The sequence below is a fragment of the Hippoglossus hippoglossus genome, chromosome 21, assembly GCF_009819705.1.
Source record: "Hippoglossus hippoglossus isolate fHipHip1 chromosome 21, fHipHip1.pri, whole genome shotgun sequence".
In the NCBI taxonomy this organism is placed as follows: Eukaryota; Metazoa; Chordata; class Actinopteri; order Pleuronectiformes; family Pleuronectidae; genus Hippoglossus; species Hippoglossus hippoglossus.
Window position 1 is genome coordinate 6091522 of NC_047171.1, and position 21421 is coordinate 6112942.

A 21421-nucleotide genomic window follows, 5' to 3' on the forward strand; every position below is an offset into this window, starting at 1 on the left:
ACTTTCATGTTGTTCCCTCTACACTGACAGCGTATATTTGTTTTTGGATTACGTTGCAGCTAAATTTATTTGTGTGTCTGAGTTTTTGCCGTAAACTAACAGAAGTTAACATGTACATCTAAAATACCAGCTAATTAGAAATTAACATATACAACAGTATCAAATGTTCGTGCTGTTGCCTCATTATCTGCTGCCTGTGTTTCCTCATTACGTCCCTGCGTGTTGCCCTTGCATCCTGACCTTTTAAGTATACGACTATTGGAGGAGGCAATTAGCATTCTCCTCTGCCTGTGATTGTTGCTATGGAGATAGATGTGTTACCATGGCGATGCAGCAGGGCAGTATATTAAAGAGGGGAAACTGGGGCTCTGAGTCGCACAAGAAACAGTGGTCAGAAGTTGTTTTAGGGTTGTGTGTGTGTGTTCACATCATGGTGTTCTATTTCGACCCCTTTTTATCTGATCACTCACATTATCTTGCTACAGTTGTTCTACAGCTTGTCAGATTTCTTCTCTTATTTTGGATTGAACACAAGAGGAAGTGTGTCTTGTCTTTATTTTCAGAAATATAAAAATAAAAGGAAAATATTATCATCAGTTTCTGGGGTTTCCTGAAATGGGAAGCAGGGACGTGAATCACCAAGTGGTCCAGCGGAGTGGAAAGAATAAAACCACTGTTTGTTATTCACACAACCTGTTTTATAACTCGGTCAAAGACCATAATTACACAAACAAGGTGCCGTGCCGCCTCCTTCCTAAGACACAGAGCTCAATGAAACCTGCTGGGAGGTCGCCCACGTGAAATATAGTGTTTTGGATCAAGTATTAGAACAGTCAATTCCCTCATATGCTTAGGTCTTGACTGAGGTAACAGAATATCTGTTTCGAAGGCCTTAGATTGTTGAGGCGAGGGGTGATGGGTGGGTGGAGCATTCAGGAGGCAGGATGCAACGTATAAATTCAGCTGTGGAGAACACCTGGTTTTGTTTATAGCACATCGACACATGGCCCTTATCGCCAACAGCTCTCAAATCTGGTTGACATCATCTCCGGTGTCTGTCTCCTTTTTTCATTCTGAGATATTTGAATTCTTTGTTTTTTTGTTTTGCATCTGTTGCGTGTGAGAAACGTCATCAACACGCCCACTTGCTCGCTCCAGATAATCTAAGCAACTGACTTCGACCTTCACGTTTTCACATACAACACCTCTGGATAATTTCAGGATATTATCCAGAGCTCAGTGTGTGTCTGAAAGCAACTTTTGTTAGTGCATGAAAATTGAAGTCATTGGATTTCTTCGTCTGTGGGTGTGTGAGCAGAGTGAGGAGGAGAGGGAGCTGACTCAGATCCAGTACCTGGCGTGGCCTGACCACGGCGTTCCCGATGATTCCACTGATTTCCTGGACTTCGTGTCGCTGGTACGGACTAAACGGGCTGGACAGGACCAGCCGATGGTCGTGCACTGCAGGTACAGTGAAGTCATTCTGTCGATTACGTTGTTAGATACAACATAAAGAAACTCTGATTCTCTTCCTCCACAATCTCGCACTAAGTTTCTAACTAAACATCCATTTCTGTCCCTGCTGCTTTTTTTTCAAGTGCGGGAATTGGTCGGACGGGGGTTCTCATCACCATGGAGACGGCATTGTGTCTAATGGAGTGCGGTCAGCCAGTGTATCCTCTAGACATCGTCAGGACTATGAGAGACCAGAGGGCCATGATGATACAAACACCTGTACGTAGCCACATCCGTTTGTGTGTCCAGCTGCTCTCAGCCACACTTCACACATCAGCTTTACATATCTCTCGTTTCTCTTTCAACAGAGTCAGTACCGCTTTGTGTGCGAGGCCATCCTGAAAGTCTACGAGGAAGGTCTGGTCAAACCACTCATGACCGCCGTCTACCTGCAGAGAGAAAAGGTGACTGACGAGAGAGGGGGGGAGGAGCAGAGGGAGCAGCAGAGGGAGCAGCAGAAAGCGGGAGAGGAGATGGACGAGACGGCATCGATGGAGGAGGACGAGGCGGCCGTGGTGGAGCTGCTGGAGGGAGAGCTGGACGAAGAGGACGACGATGACGACGAGGAGGTGGAGGTGCTGGACGTGGGTGAAGTGACAGAAGATGGGGAGGAGGAGGAGGAGGAGGAGGAAGAAGAGGAGGAGGAGGAGGAGGAATTGGAGGAGCCGAGCGTTGCGAGCGCCACCAGCGTGACCAGCGAGACCAGCGCAAACCCTGACGCCGATCCTGCTAACCTGTGACGTTTTGACCTCCAGGGGTCGTCAGGGGGTTACCAGGAGTGCAGGGGGTCGGAGTGGAGAACAAAAAGCACTGTTGCACTTTATGCTGATTTAAAATGGAAAAAAAAAAAAAGACAAACAAACAAAACGTGAAAATCATGGACATGTTAGAATTTTTAAAAAAAGAAATCCAGCTGTGTTGACTAGGTACCATTAGGGAATATTGTCTGTTCAGGGTATGGAAAAAAAAGTATACAAAGAACGAGAAGGTAAAAGTACGAGAGAGTAAAATGTGGATGGGGAATTGCTGTAGTGCCATAAGTATGAAGGGGAAGGGCCGCCCCCCCCATGGATGGAAGCCCCCCCCTGCCCCTTTCTCCTCTTTTCATTTTTTCCTAAAGGGTCGCCCTGTCCCCTTCTCAGCGAGTCTGCCAGACGGACCTGCCTTTTTTTAGTGTCCTTTTAGCTGATAAAGAGATATACCTTATCTTTTGTTCTTCAGAAAGAGTATTTATTGTGTTTTAGTTTGTGTCAAACCCTGTCCACTGAACAAAAAAAGTTGTATGTTTTGTTTGTACGAGTCTACGACTTCACGCTTTTCCTGATTAAATCTTAGGTAGTAAAGTAGTGTGATTCCTCTTCTTCTAACTACTTCTTTATTTCTTTCTTTTTTTTTAAAACTTTTTTGTGGAGAAAAAAACAACAGTGATTTAATTTATTGTACTATTGTTTTTTTTGTTTTTTTTTATCTTTCTCGGCTTTCTCTCGTCTGAGTTTCGGACGGACTGACGGAAGAAGGCGCCTCGTGTCTCACCTCTCGTTCCGCGCCGCGGCGAGTCAGATCCCTCGTCCCGCTTTGTGCTGTGTTTTTTGAGCTTACAGACGCGCGTGTGCTCTGAAGTGGCCGTTGTTTGGTGCGGTGAGGAGTGGAGCTGGTTTACAATCCTCAGGGCCTGTGTCTACTGGGCGCCTCCCTGTCACTCCGTACTAGTCACAGCAGCTGTTGTTGAGCTATGACTGTACGCTGAGCTGGACATTTTCTAAATTTAGAGAATTGATCGATTATTTCCTGATATCTATTGAACCTCCTTGGTTTTAACACAAGATGGTGTCCCAAAGCGAGGCCCCAGCAGACACACGGTCGCACTGAGATACAATCTAAGCTATTTTCCTGATTAAGCTAAGAAACGACGCTGAGGTCAGTTCTTTCTTCAAAATCCTTACCCAGTATTCTTTTCTCAGAAAGTGTTTTCTTGGTGAGCTGACAGGGAACTGATCTCAACCTTTGTGTGGCAGAACCTGAAACTTAAGCGGCTCCCTCCATTGGCCTCCCCTTCTGTTTTAGTTTTTCCACATCCAGAGACCAAGACTTTTGTAACCTGTAAAGTGGAGCAAACCCACAGACCAGCTCTCGCTGATGACTCATTGCTTTCTATGAGCGATTGTCATTAAACCCAGTAAGACTAACTATTTGTTTAATGTCCTAATGGAGAACCTTTTTTTGCTAAGCTCCACTGGGGGGGTGAGGTCAACGGAGCGGAGCTCACAACCGGCCGTCGTCGAAGAATCTGATCTAAATGTGTGTGTGTGTGTGTCTGCCACGGAACAGTTGACGGTTCAAAGAAGCTGCACAAACAGATCAGTTAACTAGTACTTTACCTTTATTTTAAATACTGATCTTTCACAGTGGTACTTCATCAGTTTCAAGGCACATGTTGTTTTTAGACGAATGACGTGTTATGATTGATAAGTGATGACTTGTATTTCTAATTCACAAAACCCAGCATCAAGTTGCTCGTTGAGTCTTTTTTTAATTGTCTTAGGACGGGTTGAGCTGTCAATGTGTTTTATCGGGATGGATTGGAGTTTGAGCCTCTTTATAATTTGAGATATTTTTTCTTATCCACTGCTTCAGTTCCTGCTGTCATTGGCTCCTACAATGGACTCTGCTGGAAAAACCTACTGCTGTGTGTGTGTGTGTGTGTGTGTGTGTGTGTGTGTGTGTGTGTGTGTGTGTGTGTGTGTGTGTGTGTGCGAGTGCGAGTGCGTATTCAACCTCTCCCTCTCTTTCTCTGCCATTCATGAAATATAGTTTATCCGCTGTCTGGTCTACGCCTGCTTGTTCGTTAACTGGAATGAAAGGTTGTGCCATAAAGCCATAAACCTAAACTAAACCTGATCTCAAGTTTTTTTAGACAAATGCGAAGAGCCTTGGCGAAGAGTCATATCTTGTTAGAGCCTAAATTTCAAAACTGTGCTCATACCTCCCTTTTTAAAAACCAGCTGAGTCCTACTTCTGCCACAGGTAGAGGTGGGAATAAGAGCATTTAAAACTGCTTTCCTCTATTTTCAAAAAGAATCTCTCCTGTATTGCGACACTCTCCCAAAAACAAAACTCCCCTCGGTCAACATCAGTCATTTTTGCACAGCCCACACAACATCCACGGTCCATTCTTCTCATTGTGCCCCCCCCCCCCCACCCCCAGATGCCGCTCTCTCTGTTTTTTGGATCATTATACACGGATCCCACTCTCTGCACGGCCTCCAGGCGAGTGACACATCTGAGCAGATGAGCACGGGGTACAGTAGAAGCAGTTTCAAGCAGCTTGTCTTCCACAGGAGGACAAGCTGAGGCTAATGGCTGAATAACTGGTTCTACATTGCGGATCGCTACATGCAGGAGCTTTTTAATCGAATGAACAAAAAAAAAAACGATTTAGCCTCTAGTGGCTCAATTCCATCAGGTTTTTTTTGTACCCGGAGACTGGGCTGATCGAATCAGAATCAATCCACTCTTCAGTTACAGTTCAGAAAGAATTGGCACCGCAGTGAAAAAGTTCTTAATGGATGAGTCGGGGTTTGCTAGATTTTCCATCTGCACAAAATGTCCAACAATGAGGTGTCTGTGTTCAAAGTGTTTCGATGTTGACTCATTCTCGGTACTGTCTGTGCATTTTAGGGTACTGATCAAATGTAGTTTGGAGGGTACCGGACACGGGAAGGGCTCGGTTGGGTTAGTTGTATTTTTGTAAAGATGAAAAAAAACAGTTCTAGTCGGGTAGGGAAAGGACAGCACTTTGTAGGAGGCTTAGTGGCAGGTAGTGCTACTGAAATAAATGAGAAAATAAAAAAAGTTGGAGACATAAAGCATTGTTCAAATGAGTTGTTGATGAGTTGTTTTTTTCTTTTAATTTATCATTTTTCTTTTTGTTTTGAAAATAAAGACACCTGTAGGGAAGCAGAAAAAGAACTCCTAACTACACAGTGCCACTTGTTAATTTTGTGTAAATAATACTAGATGTAAATACAATGTTGTATATGAAAAAAAAATCTTTAAAATAAAAGGGAAAATCATTTGTGAGCAGAAAGATTTTGTTTTTATTTGATTTTTTGATTATTTTTTTTTCATCTCCCTTTTGAATGATTCAAATGTGACACAAAATGGTGTGTATTTCAAGACTGATATTTCAAAAAATTTCTGTTTTATTTGAAACATAATCTATAACAGCGAGTGTATATATAATGGAACACAGAATAATGAGAAATGTTTTACCGTATTATACATTTGGTTTAACTCCTTACCTGTGTCATAAAATCCTTTGTCCTCAGTTGCTTGTTTCTTTCTGGTATTATGATTTAACGGCGCTTTGGACATGTCTATAAGCTTGATTGTGAACAAGTAAAGCTCGTCTGTCAAAGCATGGAGATGTAGCTTCAGATCACCTTGCTTCTCCACACTGAAGAAGTGAGGTTGGGCAATGTTGCAGAGCGCAGAAGAGACGCAGCAACGCTGAAGAGCTCGAGAAGAATCACCCATTAGAGTTTTTAAAAGAACGTTTTAAGAAGGAATTTAAAAGCAGTACAGATGTTACCTTTCTTATATCCTTAGGCAGTATAGTGACATTTTGGATGGTAACAGATTTTGGTTTATTGTTGACAAAGCTTTTAATTTGCTAAGATTTAAAGGCATACATATATTTTTTTTATGAATTAAAATATTGAAATATATAAGTGATAAATAAATATTTCAGATTTCATTTCAATTTAGATCAAGAGAGCTGTGTCTCTGCCTCTGGAATGAAACGACACTCAATTAATCAATCACATTTTATTTGTATAGCTCATATTCACAAATCACAATTTGTCTCATAGGGTTTAACAAGGTGCAAGATTTTCTGTCCTTAACCCTCAACAAGAGTCAGGAAAAACTACCAAAGAAAACTCAGGGAGCCACATGTGAGGGATCCCTCTCCCAGGACGGGCAGAAGTGCAAGAGATGAACACATCAACACAAACATTGATTGAAGGAAACTTACTTTGAATACAAATATTTACTTTTAAATATGTTTTCAGTTAAATATTTGTGCATTTGTACACACACTGTTATTGAAAAACGATTATTGAACTCAAAACCACAGTTTGGCTCTGGCAACATTTGCCAAACCGTTATTCCCAAACACACCAGAGGGGGGTGCTGTTGTCAAATGATCATTGACCGCGCTGTATGACTGAAATTCATAAAAAATAACACAATGGCCACTTTTTTGACTTTGGAAGATTTAAATCACATCAAACAACATTGAATGAATGTATAGTTATTCATATACTTGGCTTTATATGTGTACAGGAGCCTTTATACGTGCGGATAACAAATGATAATCATTAAAATGTTAATATTAGCAGCTGATGTAAAAAAAAAAAAAAAGAACAAAAAAACAATATGTGGTGTTTTTCTTGATTTAGAAAAAGAAAATTAGTAATTTGACACCAACTCTTAAAACGTGTCTCTTTAAAAAATGCTAATGAGGTTTTGTTAAGGGGGCGGGGGGGGCTTTGCGGTGGTGACGTAACATCCGGTGCAGAGCTCCGCCCCCTGCTTGTTGTCGGGAGGAAATGACCCCGCAGCGGTGACGAGCCGCAGCAAACACGAGCAACCGGGACTCGAGCGCACTCTAAACAACATGGAGGGGTCGCGGCTCGCTGTTTAGTCGCCTGCGATGCGAGCGGACGCGGTTTCGCGGTGAATTCGTGCGAGCGCGACTCGGTAAGTATCCGCTCATCCCGCAGCAAGTGTCCGTCCCTATTACCCAGCGCCCGGGAGCTGAGGGCGGCGTTTGTTTTGCCGAGCGGGGGACACCCTGCGCACGGGCGGAGTCTTAAAGTAGTCAGCGCGCCCGCCGCTGCCGGTGAGCCCGTGCGACAATTCGAACGCACACCTGTTGCTTTCTTCCCTGCACCAGGTACCTCGGGCCTGAACTGAGTGAAAGAAGCTAATGGTTGTGTTGTGAAGTTTTTTCTTATATCGCAGCAGTTGTGTTGCGTGTTTTTTGTGTGTGTGTGTGTTTTTTATATCTCACAGTTTGTGTTTTTGATGTTAGGGCAGCGCGCTAAGCTCCGTCCATCTCTTTGCGGGGTTTTTCTAGCTGATGAGAAATCAAGTTAACGTTTAAGTACCGTTATCTGACTCCTTCAATTAGCTGCTGGGCGAACTGCATTTAAATATGGTTTTAAAGCTTCCTACTAAAACTTTCATATTCGTGGACAAGCGTCACACGGTTAGAAATATTATTTTCGTTGTAAAGCATCTTTACCACGTTAACGTTCACTTCAACTAATCGTGTTTACCTCTTACTTTTGATAATCAAGCGTTTACTGTGCGACAAACAGATTTTGGAGACTCTTAATTAAATTAACCGGCTGTATATTATTTATTATTTACTTTGCATACTATTTTTCTCTTCAGCAGAGTTACTGTGTAAGAAGTCATACACGTAGTTTGAGATCATATTTCTAACTTGTTAGCTTCTGACAGTCAACTTTAAACTTCACTTTACATCTTGTTTCCTGTCGCTAAAGGCACATTTCTAATGACTCTGTTTACATGTTTATTAGTGTCCCAGTTATGAGGCATATGCTGTTTACATGGAACATTGAGAAATCTGGTTATATCCCAGTATACATGATAAATATGTGTCCCAGTTACTCACGGAGTACTCCAGCTAGTAAAATAAGGTGTCTCAAAAAAAGGGCTTATCAAGGACACTGATATCAGAATATGATGTTTACATGCTTATACATAAAATTGATAGTGAGCATAGTGTCAAATTAAATTTAAAAAACATTTCTGAAGCCCCGTTCAGTTTCCAAATATTAAAATCGTCTACTTTCTCACATATTTTCCATCTCTACTCCATTGCCTTACAGGTGTGATACTGTGACCCTCCCTCTCCCCCACCATGCTGAGTTTCCTGCGCAGGACGCTGGGGCGACGCTCCATCCGGAAGCATGCAGAGAAAGCCCGGTTAAGGGAGGCTCAGCGAGCCATCACACACATCCCTGCTGCAGGGGATGCAAAGTCCATCATCACCTGCCGCGTGTCCTTACTGGACGGGACGGACGTCAGTGTCGAGCTGCCGGTGAGGAGCGATGCTAGGATTTGTGCTTTTGTGCGCTCTTAATCTTCAGTGTTTCCACGGGGTCTAAAAAATTCTAAAATAATGTAAATAATTAATGTTTTGTAATCTTAAATATCTTACGCACATGTCGGTTTAATTATGTTAACGTTCATTTACAGCGACCTCTGTGTTACTTAAAAATGTGTTTTAAAGATAACTTTGGGTTTCAGGGGGTTATTCTCTCAATTCCCATTATCTTCAATTGTGGGGAAGTGTAAGTACCTTGGGGACTCAGATATTACTTCTCAGGTGTCAAACTTGAGAAAGATCTTAATATTCTTTCATTATGGTCTTAAAAAGATCTTAAAAAGTTAAAACCTGCAAAAACCCTGATCAATCACTTTTATTGAAGTTTTTAAACTTGACAGCAAGTGTGTTGGAAGAATAAATGGAGAGAAATAGATCACACATGAACTAAAGCAAACATGATTTACAAGGAATGTGTCCACTGAGCATAGTTTTCTGCTGTTGTTAAGAAGACAGAAGACAAGAAGACAGATAACAAACAGTATTCATGTGAAACCTGGTGAACAAAAGCACAGGAGGTGTACTAGAGACAATTGTGTGTCTGTGTCAGAAGAACAATCCTTTTAAGCCCATATAGTGTGGGTGTGTGTGGTAGTGTTCCTGATCACCTGTAATTCCATGATCCTCTCTTGAGAACACACATAATCACATGACCGCATCATGTGACACGTTGGTCTCGTCAAGTGGACACAGAGCAGAACTCCTCTGTTCCCACCACTGACTCCCATCTGTCTCTCCTTTCCTGTCCTTTCCTTTGATCTACTTAGTTGTTTCTCTTAGAATAATCAGACTATGTTGAGAGGAAACATGATTCAATTTATGTAACAATTGAGTAACTTTAATTTTAAAGTAAGGGAATAAATATTTATCTTTATTTTCCCCTGGATTTTAATACTACACTGGGATTCCTTCTTTCCAACCCACAGCATTCCTGTGAGGCCAGCCTGGTTTCTAACTGTCCTTTTTGACTTGTCCCATCCGTAAATCTAACAGTGGGGCTTATATTCCCAGGGAGATCTGCTGAAAAGAACCCTGTTCCTCACTATTGCCATATTTCTTTTTACTGTTTTTTTAAAAAAAAATGCACAAGAATACACAACAATACAAGTCCTTCCTGTCAGCTCAGTATTATGTGCATAGAAAGTTCAGATTGTATTTGTATTCTTTCTTCCGGTGGAATGTTATCTGCTTGGACTGTTCTCTATGTTTGTCTTCCTCTCACTTGCTCTTTTGTTTGGAGTCGAGCAGAAATGATCACTGGAATTTTTACAAGCCTATAAAATAATAAATAATAAACTTTATTTATATAGCTCTTTCTATAAACAGAGTTTACAAAGTGCTTTCGACAACAAAGCAACGGAAGGAAATAAAAACTTGAACACATAAAAGCAGTAATATGACAATAAAAATAAGTGAGCAAGTAAAATAAAAGGTGAAAATAAAACGATTAAAACACGCATGAACATCACATGAAAGCAAGTCTATACAAGTGGGTTTTAAGAAGTGATTTAAAAGAAGTCACTGACTCTGCGAGCCTTATCTCCTCTCAGGTTGGCCGTTCCAAAGCCGAGGGGCCACCTTTAGTTTTCAACCTCGACTTTGGAACAGCGAGCAGGGCTCCACCTGAGGATCTAAGGCTGCGTGCAGGAACATAAGGGGTCAACAGTTCTGTCATGTAGCTTGGGGCCAGACCCTGGCGTGCTTTTATAAGTGATCAGTAAAATCTTAAAATCAATTCTGAAACGCACAGGGAGCCACTGGAGAGAAGCGAGGATCGGAGTGATGTGATGTTGCCTTTTTAAGACCAGTGAGAAGCCAAACTGCTGTGATCTGAACTAGTTGGAGGCGGGGGAGTGACGTTTGGCTTCTGCCTGAGAGGAGGGAGTAACAGTCGTCCAGTCTAGAGAAGACTAGTGTATGAATTACTTTTTCCAAGTCCGGGTGTGAAAGTACGGGTTTGATTTTGGAGAGGGTTCTGATTTGTAGGAAGCAGGACTGGACTACTTTTTGAATTTGTGCTTAGGGGTTAACCATAACCCTTAACCAGGTACCAAGGCTACATTCAATGTGATTGATGGGGTTAGGTGGATTGAATGATATTATTTCTGACTTTGAGTCGTCGAGTTGCAAGTAGTTTTTGTGCCATCCAACTGTTGATATCATTTAGACAGTCTAGCACAGCAACTAGGCCTTCTCTGCCATATCTGTGTGTCATCTGCTTGGCAGTGGAAGGAGAAGTTGTGGCATTGGATGATTTGTCCAAGAGGAAGCATATAAATAGATTTAATAGATAAATTAAATTGTGGCCTAAAATTGAACCTTGTGGTACACCACAGGTAACGTGCATTGTAGAGGATGTGTAGTCACCAATAGTGGCCGTGCAGTTTCTTTCTAAAAGGTAAGAATTAAACCAACTGAGTGCAGAATCTTTGATGCCAACCAAGGTTCTAAGACAGTCAATTAAAATGGCATTGGTCTACAGTGTCAAAGGCTGCGCTCAATATAATCTGGAATTATAGAGTAATTGATTAAAATGAAGTTAGAAAAGAAGGAAGCTTTTGCAGTTTGCTATGTTAGTAGTTGTTTTTTTATTACCTATTTTGCTGATGGAGTTAATCAAGCATAAGTTTACTTTCCCGAAAATCCCCAGGCATTGTGCACCTGAAGAAAGTTTTTGTATTCAGCTGGATGCATTCCAGCAGAGTTCTGGCATTTTGGTTTTGCTTTAAAAATGAGCTTCCTTTGTTTTTCCCCCTCCCCCAGATATAGGTAGCTTCTGCAAACACTTGTCTTATCATCCAACTCTCTAAGTGATAAGGAAATAAGAATAACACAGCAGTTAGGAGCACTGCTTTGTCTAAATGTTTTACATTTTACTTTAGATATCTAACGACACCAGCAGCAACTATGGGAGAAATGCGAAAGAGAAAACCTGACTTCTCCTACTTTAAGATGATGACGGGAACAGTGTGAACATTTGGTCAAACCTTCTAAAAGTGAAGATCGAAGTTGGGAAAGTCTGCAGGGAAACATAGTAGCTTCCCACTATCAGTGAATCAGCCTGACAGTCTGTGAGTTTTCTAGAGATTGTGCAGTAGGTGTTATGCAATATAAAAGACACAAACACAGTTTGGTTGTCAATTAAAAAAAAGACTATAGTCCTCCCTTTGTTGTAGTTTGGTATCATGTTGTGTTGTTCTGCAGCTACAAAGTTGTTGTTTCGACTTGGTGGCAGAAATGTGGATGAGCGCCACTGCTAAATGGTGCAGTTAGTTTTTTCTTTCTATGTGTTGAAGTGGTTGTAAACACACAGCCACAATCTGACACTGAATAGGAGTCATTCACTCACTGTGGCTCTCCAGCTGTCTGAGTTCCTGGTATGTAAGGCCACCCAAAGCTGTCTCCCAGGGTTACCACTGTTCTGCAGCATCCATGTCCACACATCAATCCACACGGCCCCACATTCTTTCCTTTTTATGTATTTACAGGCCTGTTTTTTTTTCTCTGTCCCCCACTCACCAGCCTACCTCCACTCACATTAGACACATTTACAGGAACACCAATATTGCGATATTGTCCCCATTAAGAAAATAGTCTGGATAAGACAGTGTGATGTAAACAGCATTACCTTAATCCCAATAAGGTAATTCTTGGAATACGCAATAATCAAATTAAGACATTACCTCAGTCGCAGTACGAAGACATGTATACGTCTTAATCACATTAAAATGTCCTATTTGAGTTTTCACAGCATTTTGTTACATCAGTGTAAGCCAGTTACGAACTACTTAACAACACATGTCCTGTTGAGTGTGAACAGGTATTTGAATGTAAAGCTGACAAGTCATAATCAGACTCTGCTCTGTAACATGTAAACAGGAAAATCAATGTAATATTCTATTAGTAGCTCATGTAAACGTCATAATGAGAATAATATCTTATTGAGAATATGGTCAGAGGACTGAATATTGCTGTCCATGTAAATGTCGTCACCGTCCCCTCCTTCATTTTCTCTCGTTGATAGATTTGTTGCCTAGAAAAAAAGGGGAAGCACGTGCTTTATTTATTCATACATAAAGATTGACCATTTTCTCTTCTGTTTATAGATTCCGATACCTCTAAGAGTATAGATTTAAAATAAATTAATATAATGTATTTTAACAGCTACATCCTGCTTACCCTGTATGGAACTGATATTATTGTTGTATGGCCTGGTTCAGGTTAAACCTTTTTGAAAAACAAATACATACAGAGGATAAATGCCACAAAGTTTTTTTTTTATCATTTATTTTATTATCTAGTTTTAGTTTTGAACAATGTAATAACATTGTACTTGTGGGACTTTCCAGTGTGAACTAATGCCAATTTGTGGACCTTGTAGCTCGCTCTGGCTAAACGCCACACTGCCGGAAATCACGTCTTCTTTGCCACTCTAAAAGCAGTTTGTTGCTGTTGGCAGTAAAACACAACTGCTGTTTTTGGAATGGTGAAGAAGTGACTTCTGGGAAAAGAAAATTGCAGTTTTAATTAAGTGAACTTAATATACTTTCAAGACATCGGATCTGATCTTTTAGAGGAGAGTCAGGTAAAGAAATATCCACCAAACTGAATCATTCTTTTTTCTTAAAATCCCTGAGACCTCTACTGTTTTGGATGGTGTGATGAGGCTTTGCTTTAATTGATGTGTTAGAACACCGGCTGTTTTGTTGACTACAGATAAGGGAATCAGCTCAATTGTAACATTAACATTACAACACGGTCTGAGAGACAGAGCTCTGTCCTCAAAGGCAGGTGGAACGACTGCAAACAGCCAAACAATACTGCAAGAACTATCACACACACACACACACACACACACACACACACACACACACACACACACACACACACACACACACACACACACACACACACACACACACACACACACACACACACACAATGCGTCCTTTGTACTCTCTCTCCCTGGGTACCGTCGGGGTGCGGTATGCCTCCTCAGCAATGCCAGCTAGCATGGGGCCAGCCTCCCTACTCTGCCCAGCAGCTCTCTTGGGGTGAGCATGTGTGTCCAAGTGCGAGTGTGAGTGTGTGTGTGTGTCTGTGTGGGGGTGAAGGAGACCCAGGGAAACCTCAAGGGCACCTGTGGTCTACTCCCTTTACTCATCCATGTTTTTGCTTCTTTTCAGACACTTAACACCATTTAGATACAACTGAGTTGTTTCATCTAGATATGTTCTTGTTTTGAAAAGGGAGAAATATCCAGAGCTTAGACAGAACCTGAGAGCAAAGATTTCTGAATGATTAATTTCTCTATTAATCTTTGTTTTCTTTCACCTGACAGTTCATTAATGGCATGACTGGTAGAATGTTTTTATTCATGTTTCTCTGGTCCCACTTCAGTGTTTTACTGGCTACCTGTTACCCTCAGCAGGCCTCTCACTTGATTGATAGATTGGCTAAATGCTGTGGCTGTTGTGGCTCTCCAATGAGAGAAAATAAAGTCCTGTGAAAAAGTGTGAAAGTGAATATTCTATTTGTTTGCAACTGTAGTACGTGTGGGGAAGAGTATAACGTCTGCTGTATATTTGGTTAATTTACAGATCATTTTAAAACAAATATGGTTGAAGAACTAACTGAAAAAAATTAAAAATGAGGAAAAAACAAACGGAGGAGGAGAGAGGAGAATTACAGCTGCTGGCTGATCTTGGACGGCACCTTTTTCATAGAGCCAGATGATCACATGATGTGTTCAGCCACCCCACTTCCCCCCTGCTCCTGGGCGTCTGGGGCACTTCAACCCCAGTTACTGTGGCAACCCTGTCGCTGTGCCTCATGGTGGGGTTTAGAAGTCGTGTGTGTGTGTGTCTGTGTCTGTGTGTGTGTGAGAGAGCGAGCGAGTGAGAGGGAGATCTCCCAGTTCCAGGCCGAGCACAGGCAGTAACTGGTACGGCTTTGTCAGAAAGGGCAACACCTATTCACATACCTCATGTTAATATGTTCTTGTCTCAATTCAAATCCATAAAACACAAATCAGGAACTCAAAACAATATTTTGGAGCGGTGAAGAGAGAAAGCTAAAACCACTTTGAAAGGAACTTTTGGTCTTGTGAACTTCTGTATATGACTGTATTTGTATTTAAAAATATACAAAGCACTTTATTTCAGAGCTTCGATGATTAATCGAACAGCAGAAAATGTTTAAGAAACTATTTTTGACAAATGTCTTAATTTTGGGCTGTGGGGATTTGAGGGCTTTTCCACCTTCCTCTGACATTTTAAAGACAATTAATCAAAAAGGTAATCAACATATAAATTGACATGAATCTGTTAAATTATTTTACATAACAGAAATCTCAAACATCATAAAGGTTGCGAATTTATTAGATTTTTTTAATCCATCGTACCTTCTGGATATTATTCTCTCAGAAGAATGTTAAGCATCTACAACTGTAAACATGATGAACATTCTTACGTTGTGATGTAACCTTAAGGTTTGGGATGCCAGTTTCTTTACGACTACAGATGGTTGATATATTAACCAACCTGACACTCATCTTAACTTCCTCATCAAGTTATTTGTGTTGACAATGCATGACTGTGAATTTTCCTTTAATGTCTCTAGTTCAAACTGTGTTTTTGTCCATGACTCTGGAGGCAATTTGTCCATCAGATCTCTAAGTCCTCTGTTTATTTGTGTGTTTTTCTCTGCTCAGAAAAAAGCCAAAGGTGAGGAGCTGTTTGACCAGATCATGTATCATCTGGACATCGTAGAGAAAGACTACTTCGGACTGCGCTTCATGGACTCCGCACAAGTGCCGGTAAGACTGGAGATGCACTTAACCCATTAGTCTGTTGTTATCCTATACTCTTTATTTCTCATGCCATAGTATGTTGGGTTGAAAAGTTACGTTTTTTTAGTCCCCTTGTAGTGGCTGGCTGCAGTATTGGTCAAACCCCTCATCTCCTCCATGTTAGTTTATGGGACTTGGGTCAAAGTACATGTCAGATACATTTTTCTTGTAAGTTTGGTTTTAATTAAGTTATTTGATGCTATTTAAAAAAACAGGGTGAAATATCACATACAGTGTGTACTCATCTACTTTAGGGAAATTCGTTTGAGTTAAGTTATTATTGAATGCTTCACTAAGTGTTTCAGGCAGCCACTTCTTAGCCAGACTTTAAGTGTCAGTCCACCATTCACCCACTTGGTGAGAAGCTTGAGACGGGGACGTTCCCTCTCCGTGAATGGGCTAAAGGGATTGGTTATGGGAATGTTTTGGGAGTCAGGCCGTGCGCTAAGACAAAGTGTTTAAAGTCACTGGTCTGCTTCCTTCACACTGATCCTCTGTGAAGGCCATGGAAGTACGCAGGGCCAGTGGGAGTGAAGATGAAGCAGAAGGGAAGGACAAAGAGGAGAGGAGTGGAGCTAGAGAGCAAAAGAGTGGGAGAGCATATGAAGTCGAGAGAGAGAGGGAGAGAGAGAGGGCTGAAATAAGGAATGTGGGGGAGAGTAGACTAGAGTGTGCGTTTTCCTCTGTTATCTTTTTCTAACTTAGACACACACACACACACACACACACACACACACACACACACACACACACACACACACACACACACACACACACACACCCCTGACTCTCCTTGACATTGTTCATGCCTCACAGAATTACTGTGTGTGTGTATGTGCGCACACGCCTCCCAGGACCTTCCTGATTTATACTTTTCATTAACTTAACTACTCTTTTTTTATTCATAAAATAAATGCAGTGTTGCTGTTTGGTAATAATTATATAATCTTTTTTTTTTTTTTACTAAACCTTGAAGATGCTGTGTTTTCTTGGGCAGACATATATATAATATCCATTAAATTATGACTGATGCATATCAATTATCCAAGCTGCCATAATAATTAGAATATTTTTGATAGTAAACTACACCTTTCTGAAGATATTGTACTTTTTTAATTGCTAACCTTCATGTTGTTTCAGCATTGGCTCGATGTTACGAAAAGTATCAAAAAGCAAGTGAAAAGTAAGTAAACACTGGGCTCTACCCTTTTTCTTTATCTTCCCCAAAACATACATAATTATATGTATATATGTATTTGACAATTTCTCTTCATCCTGTTACTTTGGTTATTATAACTTCATGTTTGCTAATTGCTTTGTTAAACCTGATAATGTTATTCATCTTCAGTCGGTCCACCCTACTGCCTTCACTTGAGAGTGAAGTTTTACTCTTCAGAACCCAACAACCTGCACGAGGAGCTCACCAGGTGAGTTAAGACATTCAAATGTAAACTGTCGACTGTAGCGCACTTTCTCTTGTGTACAAATTAAGCAAAACCTCAAGTTGACCTAATCTTATAAACCTTCAGAAGTCAGTGTGTTCGGATGAACCAGCCATGGAGCAGCACTTCATCACTGAATGTCTGTGACTGAGGTTTAAATTAATTCACTCAGATCTGTTGTGGCAATTTTGCAAACCCACTCTGACAACGAGGAAGGAGACACAAACTTCTAACAGTATTGTCACACTTTGATGCTTAGAGCCTGGTACACAACACAAAGGTTGGTTTGTAATATGCAGCCCAATGGGAAGCTGATCTTTCTCTTCATACCTGTGGCTGGTTCCTCCCCCTCTGGTTGAGGTTGTTTCTTAAGCCAAAGGTCAGGATCTTCTGTTGACATCAAGGTTTGGCAACCATGCCTTCGTTTAGGATATCAGGCCAAGATTCAGTCAGTCAACAAAGGTTACATTGTACAGGATTCAACATGATCAATGTTTTTGTGTCTTATCCCATAGAACTGTCAAATTAAGTAAAACATCACTATATTCAAGTGTATTGTTGTGTTTTACTTTCAGATACCTATTTGTGTTACAATTAAAGCAAGACATCCTCAGTGGCAAGTAAGTAATTATCACCTCATACAACTCACACAATATTATGGTGGTGTCAATGTATAAGTGACAATAAATGTTCAGTTAGAGAAAGAGAGAGACAGAAATATTATCCATTAAATTATGACGCACATCAGTTCTCCAACCTGCCAGCAATAGACCTGACAGCAGCACGTTAGACGCCTGTGGAGCCAGTTCTAAGATTAAGTCATGCCGACAGTTGTGGTATATTGTGGTATGCATTAGTAATTACATTTAACAATAGTGTAAACTATTTGAATCATGAAGATGTCGGATAAAAAAATGACTTGAACTTCTCATGTTTCATTTTGGAGTTCTTGGTATCTGCTCCCTGTTTTGTTCAACACATGCTGAGTGTGTATCCAGGCTGATCACTAATAGGAAGTGGCAGAGTCCAGTGGGTCTCAGTGACGGTCAGAGGGGAATGTTGATGGCCTGTGTCAATGTTTCCTAATTTTAATCTGTCTGTGTTTTCAGGCTCGAATGTTCGTTTGAAACAGCGGTGGAGTTGGCTGCCTTCTCGTTACAGGGTAAGCACAGCAGGTATCCAGGATCCTCTCCAACTCTGTTTTGGTAATTGGAATCACCTCTGCAACACCTGCCGTTCCCAGTGTCGTGTTTTATTGCAGTGCAAGCTGCACTACAGAGTTGAGACGTCTGCTGTCTTTGCTGCACTGAGCCCCAAAATGCCTGTCAAGAAAAAGTATAGAACCAGTTAGTGTGGTGTGAGTCACACAAGCTCTCTCTGTTTTTTTGGGGGGTAGGGTTGAGGGTTGAGGGTTAAGAGCAGAGGATGTCACACCTTGTTAAACCCTTTGAGACAACTTGTGATTTATGAAAATGGGCTATACAAATAATATTTGATTGATTGATTGACAAGCGGTTGTATGCTTGTATACCAAGAAGTCTTTCCATCTGCACTGAACCTTTCCCTTTTTCTAAGAACTAGTTTGTTTTTGTCCGCATACCTTAAATCTGTTACATCCCTCCCACACACGCCCAACACACACTACTCCCAGGCCCTTCCCTTACTTTGTAGCTTTGAGCTGATAAAATGACGTTCCCCACTTCTCATGTGAGCTGTGTATAGCCAAGGTGCCCACCAATCAGATCCATGCGCTCTCTCAAGTCCAATTGCGGGAATGGACCCTTGTGTTGTTGCTCCCCAGGAGTTTTCCTTGATCTTTTTCAAACCAGTCATGCTGTCGATGTGAATCACCATCGGCTCTGAGTGATGTTCCCGGCAACGTTGCTGCTGCTGCAGTCACTGACGCACACAAACCTCTGCGCTACAATACGATTGCAAATCAGAGGAGGGATGTAGCATTAGATGGAGTGGTGGAGAATGAAATTGCTGACACATGTGGCTGAGAAGTGATTTCCCATACAACATTAAGGGGGGGCGGGATAAACTCAGACTTTCAAAAGAACTTAAGCGGTGAGCTGTTGCCTCTCTCAGGCTTTTTTAAAATATGGACTAAATGGCTCGGTGAGTAATACGCTGCTTTTCATTGTGAGTAGAACCTGGCAGCTCGACACTGCCTGCTGTGTTACAGAGATTTGTTATTATTCATATTATTATCACAACATCTTACAACGATGCTGATGATTTTGTGTTAGAAGCTGCTCTCATTGGGCTCATCAACACAGATAGATTGTATCGGCAACATCTTGTTGGGAACAGTGAGGTTAACAAAGGATTTGTTTTGTTCAAAGATATTTGTTTCAGTGTGACATCTAGTGGCAGCGAGTATTGATTATATAACCTGTGAAATGCGCAACTGCTACCAGGAAAAGGTGTAGTTGGGTTTTTCTTTCTGAAAATGGACAGATACTTAATCATGTGACCATGACTTAAATTATTTTGTTAATCAAAGCTAATCAAATCAAAACCTGTTACTTGGGGAAATGTATTTTAATACTTTTAATAGGACAGTGAAATTCTTCCATCCAATTCTACCATCCTCACCTTTATACATCCCACTGTTTGTTCCTTATCTATTTTTTGAATTGTGTCAGTCAAACCTGTGTATAAAAGCAGGAATAGTCTCCACTCCGCTACATGGGCCTACATTATATTGCAAAAGCATTAATGGAGCAGATATTGATGGGACTTACTACAGCAGTATTCACAATTTACTGCTAAATGAGGAATATACCTGCAAGAGCCACATAAAGAGTCCTGCATCAGAGGAACAAAGAATGAGTCAGTAGAGATTTTATGAAATGGGATTGCGTGCACAAACCTGTGGAGAGAGAGAGAGACACACACACACACACACACACACACACACACACACACACACACACACACACACACACACACACACACACACACACACACACACACACACACACACACACACACACACACACACACAGTCACTGTGGGGTAAATGCCAGCTCATTAGTGCTCCATCCTCTTCAGAGGCCCCCTAATCCAGTACGCTTTCTGTCTTCTCTCTTTCCCTCAGTTGAGCTTTCTCCCTTTGTCTTCCTTTTTTTTCTCAGAATTATGTTGTTAGTCCACTGACATTTACTGGGACAGGGAGAGAATGAAATTACCTTTTCCCTCCTCTGTATCCTGAATCTTCGCTCACATCTGGGTTAACTAAACAGCGAAGAGCTCCCAGCGAGTCCTCGTGTCTCCTATCTACTCAAACGATCAGAGCCAAGACATCTCAGTCTCTGTCCAATTTCTCTACACAGCAGAGATACGGTTTTCCCCATTGTGTTGTTTTCAACATACTATTCTCATTCTTATCTAGTGGAGATTTATGTTTTTTGCCTGTCCTCCCACCCTCCCTTTTATTTCGCTTTTTCCTCCGATAAAATCTATGGCCTCTTGTCCAGAGAGTTCAGTCCCTGACCTGATGCTACACAGAACTTTATGCACTGGGAAATAAAGGGAGGGTTTGTTGGTTTGTCATTTTGTCCAATAGGATTCCTATTTCCTACAACCGCAGTATAAGACACGTGTTTTTCTGCCAGAGGTTGAAAGTGAGGGTTTTATTAACATTTAACAACAATAAAGAGATTTTTTAAGAATATACTTAGTCTTTAGTTGAACTGTACTCTGAACAGTTCATTAGATAAAACTGTACAGTCGCATGCCGTCCATGACTTCAACCATTCAACACAGCTGCTCATCATCTGGACATATTCTGCTCAGGGTTTGAACTGAAAAGTATTTTTATTTTATTATTATAACTTTATTCGTATTATTTGTCTGTGTGTTTTCAGCTGAGCTAGGTGACTGTGACCCATTAGAGCACAATGTGGACCTGGTGACAGAATTTCGCTTCGTCCCCAACCAAACAGAGGACGTGGAGCTGGCTATATATAACGGATGGAAAGAGTGCAGGTAAGCATTTCACTATAACTAAAGTCCCGTATGAGTGGGCAGTCAATTAAACGTAATATTAATGAAGAGGGATCTAAAGCAGATCCCGAAATTGCTGCTCATTCACTTTGAATAGGTGACGTCACGCATTGCCGATCTGAATTGTGGTTCCATTGTGTTGCGTTGCTTGCACAGCGTGCATTAGAAACTGAGTCGAGCTCAACCTTTCATGAGGCAGCGGAGGCTCCAGCTAATCAAATCACGTTCAAACAAATTCTTTAGCACAGGCACTAGCCAATCACATCACTTAAATGCAAGTAGAGATCCTGCTGTCAAAGTTTTTTGGAAGAGGAGACAGAGGCAGCTGGTGAACTTGAAGTGTGATCGTCTGGTTTTGGACTTTATCTCCTGTGTACATTGCATTGATTTTTCCATCTT

The 21421-nt window shown here is 41.3% G+C and overlaps 2 protein-coding genes across 5 annotated transcripts in view; both read left to right on the top strand.

Annotated features, from left to right (window-relative positions):
* The window catches only part of ptpn4a (protein tyrosine phosphatase non-receptor type 4a), a 57677-nt gene extending 52075 nt beyond the window's left edge, over positions 1-5602 (top strand). The window contains exons 25-27 of one of the 2 annotated variants that reach the window (XM_034574795.1): positions 1319-1467; positions 1599-1734; positions 1824-2364. In XM_034574795.1, the coding sequence (XP_034430686.1) occupies positions 1319-1467; positions 1599-1734; positions 1824-2255 (717 nt within the window). In that variant the 3' untranslated portion in view covers positions 2256-2364. Of the gene's footprint in view, positions 1-1318; positions 1468-1598; positions 1735-1823 lie in introns of both variants that reach the window. The other variant, XM_034574794.1, reaches the window with a different exon arrangement.
* Positions 5603-7097: 1495 nt separating this feature from the next.
* Positions 7098-21421, top strand: part of epb41l5 (erythrocyte membrane protein band 4.1 like 5) — a 33627-nt gene continuing 19303 nt past the window's right edge. For 2 of the 3 annotated variants that reach the window (XM_034574802.1, XM_034574801.1), the window contains exons 1-7: positions 8471-8650; positions 15429-15533; positions 16707-16749; positions 16915-16993; positions 17584-17628; positions 18118-18170; positions 20884-21004. In XM_034574802.1, the coding sequence (XP_034430693.1) occupies positions 8471-8650; positions 15429-15533; positions 16707-16749; positions 16915-16993; positions 17584-17628; positions 18118-18170; positions 20884-21004 (626 nt within the window). Of the gene's footprint in view, positions 7279-8438; positions 8651-15428; positions 15534-16706; positions 16750-16914; positions 16994-17583; positions 17629-18117; positions 18171-20883; positions 21005-21421 lie in introns of those variants that run through there. The other variant, XM_034574800.1, reaches the window with a different exon arrangement.